The 11,016-nt window shown below is 35.5% G+C and overlaps 2 protein-coding genes across 2 annotated transcripts; one reads left to right on the forward strand and one right to left on the reverse strand.

Annotated features, from left to right (window-relative positions):
- Positions 1-6: 6 nt before the first annotated feature.
- LOC111803988 (phosphate transporter PHO1 homolog 3-like) lies at positions 7-4,375 on the reverse strand. The gene is made up of 14 exons (XM_023688622.1): positions 3,974-4,375; positions 3,169-3,895; positions 2,714-3,068; positions 2,568-2,616; positions 2,410-2,481; positions 2,204-2,333; positions 1,939-2,059; positions 1,609-1,867; positions 1,396-1,500; positions 1,256-1,300; positions 1,019-1,168; positions 655-933; positions 429-568; positions 7-335 (listed from the first exon to the last, which is right to left on the reverse strand). Exons 2-14 carry the CDS (start codon positions 3,710-3,712, stop codon positions 236-238), a joined length of 2,349 nt encoding a protein of 782 aa, XP_023544390.1. The 5' UTR covers positions 3,713-3,895; positions 3,974-4,375; the 3' UTR covers positions 7-235.
- Positions 4,376-7,669: 3,294 nt separating this feature from the next.
- On the forward strand, positions 7,670-10,932 carry LOC111810169 (transmembrane emp24 domain-containing protein p24delta9-like). The gene is made up of 4 exons (XM_023696773.1): positions 7,670-7,994; positions 8,307-8,516; positions 10,241-10,317; positions 10,399-10,932. Exons 1-4 carry the CDS (start codon positions 7,791-7,793, stop codon positions 10,541-10,543), a joined length of 636 nt encoding a protein of 211 aa, XP_023552541.1. The 5' UTR covers positions 7,670-7,790; the 3' UTR covers positions 10,544-10,932.
- The last annotated feature ends 84 nt before the right edge of the window (positions 10,933-11,016 follow it).

Below are 11,016 nucleotides of genomic sequence, written 5' to 3' on the forward strand. Positions count from 1 at the left end.
AGCAAATGAACTTGAATTGTCGAATCAATCCATTTGTATGGAGGAAATGGTATCTTTAATCCTTTCTCTTTTTCCTTTTACAGATTCTCAGGGTAAACTAATCCTATTTCTTGTTCAATATGATAAGAGCAACAACTTGCTTTCTACACTTGAATTACAAACAAAAAGAAAATCAAGCCATCAAGCCATGTGTAAGAATTAAAAAAATTAGTAGAGAAAGTATCTGTGTTCTTCATTAGCCGGTCCTCATCTCCTCATTGTCGTAATTGAAAGGGAGTGGAACAGAGTTGAATGCCCTGTATTTCCCCACATTGTTTAGGTGCTCGTTCTCCAACCTGAAGGATTCAAAATTTACAAGTCTTTCTTTCACAAATAAAAACTTCCCTCTTAATTCATTCCCTGAGATTATGAAGGAAAGTAGAACACACCTGAAGAAATTCCAGATTCCTCGTCGAATGATTTCCAACACGGCGACAATGGCAATCAACGCTTGTCTATGGATGAATGGAGCTTCTCTAAAACCTAATACTGATTGCATCCAAGCAAGCCGTAGCAAGACATTCAGTACCTTGAATTCAGATCCCAAGTATAATTATCAGCTACTTTTGGTTTTAATAGCAGAAAGCAAACAGCTTTTCCAAGTAGTGTTCTTACAATTGCTGCAAAGTAAACACTCTTGTTGGATATTAGTAATTTGTCTCTCAACCATGGATTTTTCGAGTCGCGTCGTAAAAGGCCCCAGTCACATACTATATCCCAATATGTGCCTGATATTGTTGCAACAACAGAACTAACAAGAGCCAAGGTTCTCCATGTCAACCCCATATTCAAATCATTGCTTGTTCTCATTGCAATTGCAACAATTGTTGAGAAGTACTTCAGTCCATTAAACACATGCTTTACGTCTTTATCTTCAATCAAGCGCCGAATGCACTGCAAGCATTAAACAACCTTAGCTCTGATGGTTTGATACATTAGAGAAGTTGATAAAAGAATATCAGCTAAACCAGCTGATTACCTGAAGAGTACGAATCCAGTATGGAATAATTGCAACAACGAAGTAAAAAGCTTCAAAAAATTTGCTCTGAGAGCATGAATTCGTTCGTCGTATGAAGTCGCCCCACCCATAGTAGCAGATATAGAATTCTAAACTTCTGAAGGCTTGCACCTGATGTGAAATTGTAAAGCGTATTAGTTTTGTTGTTTAAAATTTCCAGGGAGCACGAAAGATAATGAAATCAGGTGAATGTCAAACCTGGCTGGTAAGTTGATCTGCCAAGAAAAAGTCTTCCATTGTAACCTAAACGCAAAGAAGATGTGAATTAGCACTGACCCAACACTTTTTCGATCAAAAGTAGAAAGTCAAATTTGTTAAACTTCTCTTCTCATGGCTACCTTGTAGAACGGAGCGCAGACCAAACGAAATGCACTATGAATGAGGAAGAAGCGGCTAGAACGGAATATGATGTTGAAAGGACAAAATATTATAAGAAGAACAGCCTGCAAAATGAGTTCAGTTCAGACATGGCTTTACTCTTAATATAATAGCTACAGCATGAAGATATAAATACTAGAGGCATGCACTACACAATGAATGATGGAGCATACAGTGAGTAGAGCTAAAGGAATCGACTCGGTTATGGCTTTGTAGCTTTTGGTTTCTGGGTCAATCTCCATATCCAAATGTGAAAGAACACAAGCCAATGTGAGCACAGCAAGACCTGAACTAAGGAAAAAGACCTCTCGGTGACCCAACTCTGTTCCTTGCTTCAAGCCGAACATAAATGTGTAATTGACACGGTAACGCCTCCAAAAGTATATATTTGCAGAGTATACCATCAGGTGCAAGATGATGAATCCAAAAAAGCTGAAAAAAGTACAAAATCAATATATGTATGTAGATGGTAGCTGAAATTCAAAGTGGCTATCTAAAATTACCTGTAGAGAGGAAATATGTTATTCATATACTGGTTGCGTCCTTCGCTCTCAAAGATATCTCTTAGGTGTATAACTAAAATGATGGCCACTATAAGTGCAAGAGCACAGCCGGAGAAGAAACCTGCAGGTAATCAATTCAGATTTATGATCATAAGACATCGCAATAATATCTCCATGTTTCCTATATGTTTATAATACACACTCTGGGAAAATTCATGAACTCAAGCTTGAAAAACATTAGCTTTTGCTCTACAAGTATTATTACCGGAGAAAAATGTAATTCCATGTCTTTCCCTTCTGATTTTTCGTCTCAAAATGTCCATCCCTCTTCTTCGGTTTCCATTTGCGAAGTGCTTAATGAAAGCAGCCTCCACTCTTTCTATGAGCCTTGTAAGCTGTGGCAGTACCGAAACATTTCAGGTAAGAATTGGCTAAATATATCACAATGAAGCTTCAGGAATTGTAACAGACCTCAATAGTGCAGCCAAGAGGAGATTTATCCACCATTTCTAAGTAGACCTTTGACACTTTACGTGATGTTATCTGAATTGACAAAATTATAGATTCAGAATAACTTGAAGGAGAAAGATCATTTATTTTAGGTTAAATAGACTGGAAGCTGCAGAGACCTTTTCATACTTCTTCAAGATCTTCGAAATGGCCAATGTGTTTAAGAAGCTGAAGATCCATAAGGAATAAAACCGATTACATTTTGACAAATTCATGAAGAAATATGATCTTCACTACGATTTCAAGACTCATATATTACCATTACCTGTAGCCTTTTAGAACTTGAAGCTTTTGGTAGAATTGAATCAAGGCCCGAGTCATCAATTCTTCTGACTTCCTCAACTCGGTCTTATTATACGATAACCGAGCCTTGGAACGTGCAACCATGTATTTTATAGTTGATGCTGGTGTTTCCGGGGAGATGTTAATCCGTACATGGGGTAAGAAGTCTAATGGAGCGGGCCTGAGTTCTTGAGTGGCTTGAATGCTTCCTCTGCTCCCCTTCCTGCAGTGACCCTTTGCCTCTTTTGCTTCCATGTCCTCGTCTACCGAAGCTGCGTCATCTTCCCCCTCAACTTCCTGAGTTATTTCCAAGTGTGATCGTCCTTCAAAAATACAATCTAGACAGTAAAAAAGAATCAAACTTTCTTTTCCTACATAAACCATTGCAGTTTTACAACAAAAGATCTAACATGTTCTTTGATTTCAATGTTAACTTACCTGAAACTCTGCCATTGATGGAATTACAAGTTGAGGTGGCTACACTTCCTGCTAGATCGACATGTTCATTGACATCTTCGAACGCAACATCTGGATTCTCCACCTTTATCTTCAGAGCAATCAAGATATCCATCTGTTTGCTCAATTCCTCTGCCTCCACTATCAACTCCCCCACCTTCTTCTTGTAAAACCTCACCACTTTATTGAATTCATAATCAAGTCTCCTAAAGAAAACCACCTCATTTTCACCCCCTTGATCTGATGACATGAAGAACATGCTCTGGTAGCTCTCTTCAGAACCATTCTGAACTATGTTGGTAATTATCGCATCATCCTGAATCCTTGGAGAATGCCTCCGCCCTGTAAGCCCACTGAAAGCTCTGTACAAAGACACCTTTCTCTTTAGCTTGCCTGAGGCATCTGAAGCTTTTGGCTGCTTAGATAGGCTCACTTCTGCCAAAACTGCTTTCAGATTATTGTAATCCAAATACGCTTCTTGCCATTCAGGCACCATTTGGGACAAAAACTCCTTCCCAAACTTCATCTTGACTAAACCCAAACCAGCTTTTTGCAGATGCAGATGAGTTATATATGCACAAATCTAAGAAGCAATTAAAATGGAAAATGTTGGGTGCCTTTTACTGGATGATTATGAGTTGCCCATTGCTTATTTGGAGTGTATTTCCCGTATATAAATATATGTGGACATTTGACAATTACTTTAGACCTGTCATTCCATTTCTTTGTCATCATCTTTTAATAGTATTCTACAAGACCAAAACAAAAATAAAACAATGGGATTTACCTTTTGACTTTGTTGGAGCTCAGAAGCTTCCCGGATTTCGTTTTCAGCAAGAAACGGCGATTCCTTTTCTGGTTGGGTTGTTTCAAGCAGACGGATTAGGGGTCCGATCAAGCTTCACAGTGTCAGATTTTTTCTTTTTTACGAGTTCCGTAAGAAAATCGTCAATTACATGAGACGAAAAAGAGTGAACACAGTAGTAACTGGGATGGATTTGAGAGGAGGTTGTCCCACATTCGTAGAAGCTCAAGAACAAGTTGCTTCGCATTGGAACGCGTATAGATAAGGATTGCTCGACTAGCAACATCAAGCGGTACATTATGATCCCACTTAAAGTCGCCCAGCACCGATTTGTCGATGGCGATGCTTCGCCGAACCAAAATTCTTTTGAAAATTTCCCGGAAATTAAGGTCAATTTTGTTTTCGTTTTGTTCTCAATACCCACGGTTTGAACTCATCCATTTATGTCTACCTATATCATTTTAAATTAAATAAAATGCAATAATTATTATTATTATTATTATTATTATTATAACACCTAACCTTACGGTTTGCAGATATTGTCTTGTTTAAATTTTTTTGTTCGGACTTCTCTCAAGGTTTTTAAACATCTCCCGTGTAAAGAATGATTCGTTTTTCTCTCGAACCGATGTGATATCTCACAATCCACCTACCCTTAAAGCCCATATCTTAGAAAAATGATTTGTTCTCTTCTGCAACGGCCGTGTGCTTTCACAATAATAATAATTATTATTATTATTATTTTGGTATAATACTAAAGATTTACAACTACCTACCCATTTTATTTTAAATTTTGATAATATATGATGGTGATAGGAAAAATAATAAATAGAATAGTACCATAATGTTAGAAATTTTCTCCATATATAAATACGGAGATTTTAGCATATCTATAGCCTCCGTAGGTTACTAGCTCGGATAGACCTTTTTATCTTAACCGGCAAATAGCTAAGCTTTATTTAGCACATGCAATTTAGGCTACATTTCAGTTAAATTTGGAGACCAAGAAGCTCGAGTTAACGTGTTTGTGTTACATAAACTAAATAAAACTAAAGTACAGTAACATTTGATAAGACAAAATGGTTAAGGTTTTAGATCGGTGAATTTCATGGGTCAAACAACTCCGTTAGAATAACGTATATATATGTGATTATTAGTAATAATACTTTTCCAATCCATTAATTAGCAAGCTTCTATGGCAAGCAACGTCTAGGTTGATTTTATCGAAAGAGTACCATTTCTTAATCAATAGTTATCCGGGTGGGTGGACGTTAAATGAAGATATTAATAACGCTAATTAAAAACATCTTTTCAGATGAATTCTAGTGCTTATTCAGCTCAAATTATGTTTTTTTTGAAAATAAAGTCTTTAAAAAGTAACCATTTTGAAAGTTGGAAAAACCAAATTTCAAATCTTAATTATTATTATAATAAATTAAATAACAATATATTTAAAATTTTAATATTTGATTTACTTTTCTCGTCTAAGATTAGTTTCGAAACCATAATTAGTTTAACATCGAATAATTTACTCATAATCGAACCATATCATACACAAAGTTTAGATTACAACGAATTTAATTAATTAAATTCGTTATATTATTGAGTATAGAGTAGGGTCGAAAATTTAAATCTCTCACTTCCATAAACTCGATCAAATAAAAATACATCAATAAAGATTATTCCTTTAGTTCTTAAAATAGGGTACCTCAAATTGTTGATTTGAGTGCCGTTTAAATAAGCTATATAGGTCGTCCTTGTGGCATAGAACAACGCATTACTTTTGGTGTTTTGGTGTCCATATACTTCGCGCACGTAGTCTATTTGAGCCTTAAAGTTAGGCATAAATGTAATTTATTTGAAGGGAAGGGGTCTACGTACCTAACCAATAATTTCAACTTTGACGCAACACATGATACAATGCATACCTAAACCAAAATCATGCTTCTATCCTCTTGGTCTCTTGGACGGGTCGGTGTGACACAAAGTCCTAGAGATAATTAATATGAATGAGATAGCTCAATAACCAAGTCAAACTCCATCATTTTTGTACACTTCGTACATATCTCTAAATTTATTTGGCATATTGTCACAAAAACATATATCGAAAAAAAAAAAAAATTAATCTGATAGAGCTGATAGTAATATGGAGACACTTGCATGGATTGAACGTAAAAGAATAATAATTTTTAATGAACTTTTCTGTTTCGAGATGAATTTTTTTGGTATTGTAAAATGACGTCAAAATGATATGAAGTTGAAGCATTCATGACGAAAATTTTAAATTATATCTCTAGAATGAGATTATCGGGGAAATTTTTATTTATTTGCGACCAAAGAAAATTAAAATATGCAACTTTTGAAAATAATAAATAAGAAGATATTATTAAGAATATTATCATTATTGAAAAACAACAACAACGATGGGCCAATGCTTTACTAGGTCCACACCACCGTATATTTCTGACTTTGCATGGACAACACACTCGTGCCTATAATATTATCATGTCAAAATTCTAATATACCTTGTCGGTAATTTTTATAAAGTGTAGCAATCTATGTTTACGGTTTAGAATTCAGATTCAGTATCAGGCATTCTCTTGTGACAACATAGTCAAATTATTTATTTCATTCAGAATTCAGAATTCAGATTCGACATTTGATGGGTCCGACATTCTCATACATCTCTTACAACAAGTTACCTATTCCTTGCTTCTAAGAGTGAAGATTATCCTTACCAACCAACACGAGTCCTTTCAATATGTTTTGTCTTTGCTAATATACATTTTAGGAAAATTCTGAAGAGGTCACTTAACATAAAATTGTTCCAAGAAAACATGTTTAATCACGAAGCTTCTATAATTGAGCTATTGATATAGGTAATAATTCTTAATTCTTTTAATTTTTTTTTAGTCATCCTACCTCGATGACTGTTCTTATTCGAATGTGATCATATACTCAAAATATCACGTAAAGAATAAAGTCAAAGGTCAAAAACGTAAAAAATAAAGTTTGAAATGTATTTGTAGGTTATTTACTTTTCTAATTTATTAAAAAAAGAAAAAGAAAAGAAGAGGAATTATTAAAATATTTATGTCAAATTCCAAGTACCAATTCCAGCGTGGAATATCTGTTATGATGTGCGGATGGGTTAATAGGTGAAGGAGGTAGGTGAATATTAAAATGTACGTGCAACTCACGTGCGTCAAGAATCTTTGACACGGATCTTTTATTACGTGTCAAACATAATAAAAACAAATTAATTTTATATATTACTTGTAAATTTTATGTTTGATTTTATAATAATTTTATTGTTTTAGGTGTAATAGTTTTTTCATCAACACTAATTTTATTTAAATAAATAAATAATAATAATGAGTCAACCTTAAGATGGTATTATACATTATTATTTCTAATCATTTTATTATATGGCCGATGATGACGTGGACTTTACTTGTTCCCCATATATAATTTTACTTTTAATTGAAATAATAAACTATATTGATTTATTATAAACAAATTAATTATAATTTTAAAATAGTATATTACTAATAACCTTGATTAAGGATATTAAAAAAAAAAAGGAAATTTTGAAAGTTAATTATTTGGTTAGATAAATGTATTATTTAGGGAATTTAAATTAAAGTAAAAGTATTTTTGTTTTGGAAGAAAATTAGTGGTTTTATTTTGGGTGTGAATGGAATGACGTGTCAGCTCAATTCTTCTGGACGGGATTTGAAAGAAGCTGAGCTCCGTTGTTTGTGATTAAGCCGCAGGCTTTCTCCCGCCGGAGATCAAGATGCCGAAATGGAGTTTGTTGGGTTTGATTCTTTTCGGGCTGATGTTCAACGTTGCTGATTTCATGCGCTTCGATCTTATATCTGGCTCCACCAAATGCATTTCTGATGATATCAAGACCAATTCCATGACAGTCGGTAAATATTCGGTGGTTAATCTCAACGAAGGTGTTCCCATTCCCGATTCTCACATGCTCACTGTCAGGGTATTGCGTTTTTCCTTTTTCATTTTTCCGATTCAATGCTCAACTTTTCCAGGTTTCATGTTTATGTTTACGCTTTTGCATGCCCTCGCGTTTCTTTTATGGAAACTCTGTTCTTCGTTTGAAATTCCGAATTCGATAACTAACTACTTTTATCCAGACATGATATGGTGGAGTTGTTTCATTTCTAAGATTTTTGCCTGCATTTGTGTTTTCAAATTGATCTATCTCTCTTTTCTGGAATTTTGTTTGTTTTTTTGTTGATTCTGGAATTTGTTTAGATGAGTAATATGAGGTAATGGAGGTTCTTATTAGGTGAGTTCGCCTCGTGGAAACACGTATCATAATGCAGATCATGTGGATTCTGGACAATTTGCGTTCACGGCGGTTGAGTCTGGTGATTATATTACTTGCTTTTGGGCTCCGGAACAAAAGCCCCCAGGTGCAGTTACGGTTGAATTTGAATGGAGGTCCGGAGTTTCTTCTAACGATTGGTCCAAGGTTGCTAAGAGAGGGCAGATTGAAGTATGTCCTGAAATTTCCCATTTTGTTTCTGCCTTATAACAGTTCATCTTGCATCATATTATGTTATTCTTTTTGAACTTGTGGACATTGTGGTGGCTGCATGCTGAGATAAGTGTTTGCATTAAATCATAGTTTGGTTTGATATACATTCAGTTGCCCGTTTTTGGAGCTTTCACCTTGCTTTGTTAAAACAAGTATGTTTTCTGCTAGAATTTCTTTTGTTTGTCCGAGTGTACCGCTGTCGAAACAAGCAAAAGGAGACCAACCTCAGGGTAGTGTCAATGATATCATTTCTCCCTTGCACAACCATTTAAAGAACTTGTAAGCTTCCTTATGAGTTCACCTTCTAGAGTTTGACAAAAACAAAATACCAAAAAAAGGCCTTCAGGAAGAGGGAACGAGGTGAAGTGTGAAAAGGAGAAAAATAAAGAAAGATTAAGAAGATGATGCTATACTAAACAACAGAGAAATAGAAGATCGAAATTCTTTTGTCTGAGACGAGCGCGAAGGACTGCCCCTCTGGTTGAAGGCTGGACCATAGAAAATCCATTTGAATCTAAAAGTGAAAGGGAACCTTCAAGGAAAAATTGCAATGAAGTCATAAAACACTGGAAGAATGAAAAATTCAGATCTTTTTTTATCCCCAAGTCCGCCGCCAGTAGATATTGTCCTCTTTGGGCTTTCCCTTTTGGGCTTCCTCTCAAGGTTTTTAAAACACATCTGCTAGGGAGAGGTTTTCATACCTTTATAAATAATGATTCGTTCTCATCCCCAACTGATGTGGAATCTCACAATCCACTCCCCTTCGGGGTCTAGCGTACTCGTTGGCACTCGTTCCCTTCTTCAATCGATGTAGGACCCCTCAAATCCACCTCCCTTTGGGGCCAAGTGTCCTTGCTAGCACACCGCCTCGTGTCCACCCCCTTGTGGGGCTCAACCTCATCGACCCGTGTCTGGCTCTGATACCATTTGTAACAGTCCAAGTCCACCGGTAGAAGTATTGTCCTCTTTGGGCTTCCCCTCAAGGTTGTTAAAACACGTCTGTTAGGGAGAGGTTTTCACATCCTTATAAAGAATGTTTCGTTCTCCTCTCCTACCGATGTGAGATCTCACACTATGACTTTGGACTACCCTACTCATTAGAGGCAAGACTATCATTTATATTCCTTTTGAAACTTAATCTAAAGGGAAACCTTAATGGAAAAACTAGTCATGCCACTTAAACTAAGAGGGTCATGCTTGCGAATCAAAGTAGTTGGGTGCTTTTTAGAGGCACAAAAGCAAAAAGAAGATGAAGTCTTTCATATATAATGATTATTTATAGGTTTGGGTGGTTCTTAATTTATGAAGTTTATGCTGCTCTTTTGATAATATGGTCATCAATATGCTATTTTGATCATTTATTTGTATATCTCATAACGCACATATGTCATGATTGAAATATCTTAAAGAAAGTAAATTTTCACCAAGAGCTCCTTGTACTAACTTGCATCTCATTATGCCTGTGGTTCATAACCATGTCTCTTGGGTCTTTCTAACATCCCATTTCACGGACATTAATTTTCATGATGATATGCTAAGAGATATATTTATTTTAATATGGATCTTTTGAGCTTCTGTTTTGAACTCTTACTTCAACGTAGATGTGTTCTTGTTTTTGTTTGATAGAACAATGTGTCGTGGTCATCTCTGATGACATAGTTCATCATCATCTCTTATGTTAGGTAATGGAAGTTGAGTTGAAGAAGTTGTACGACACTGTAATCTCCATACATGATGAGATGTTTTATCTCCGTGAAAGGTACACTAAAATGAAATGTGTTTATGTCTGAGATGATGTGATGGTTGATTCTCTGTTACTGTATTCCATTTTTATTTTCAGGGAGGAGGAAATGCAGAAACTGAATAGAGATACAAACGCAAAGATGGCCACCTTTAGTTTCCTATCACTTGGGGTTTGCTTGTCTGTTGCTGGTTTGCAGTTATGGCATCTCAAGACATTCTTTGAGCGCAAGAAGTTGCTCTGATTTTTTTTTTTTTTTCTTTTTGTAGTCCTCTTTTTTAAATAAAAATTTAGCTATTAGATGCTACCGTTTATGTTGGACTTGAATTTGCAGAGAAATTGTGAGTTCTGAAGAACACTCAGCTGCTGAAAACAAGCTAAGTGAAGCAATAATTTTAAGAACTCTCTCTCTCTCTCTCTCTCAAGAAGACACAATCTCTCCCTCCCTCGACCAGGATCGACTTGAGGAAAGGAAAGGAAGTGTTAAAAGATCATCACTGGGTCGAGTCATTGTATGAACTTTAGAAATAATCAAGTGTTTTGAAGAGAGGGGAGACGCATGTTCTTGCAACAATTGCAAGGATAGTATTGTAAACGATAATCTTGAATTGCGTGAAATGATTACCCATTTTTAGAAAACTCCAAACAAAATCCAACTTCGATTCCTCTTTTGCTAATCCAGGCATAATAATCTTTATTTAATCCATCATTCAAATA

Source organism: Cucurbita pepo, chromosome LG01 (genome assembly GCF_002806865.2).
Source record: "Cucurbita pepo subsp. pepo cultivar mu-cu-16 chromosome LG01, ASM280686v2, whole genome shotgun sequence".
Classification (NCBI taxonomy): domain Eukaryota; kingdom Viridiplantae; phylum Streptophyta; class Magnoliopsida; order Cucurbitales; family Cucurbitaceae; genus Cucurbita; species Cucurbita pepo.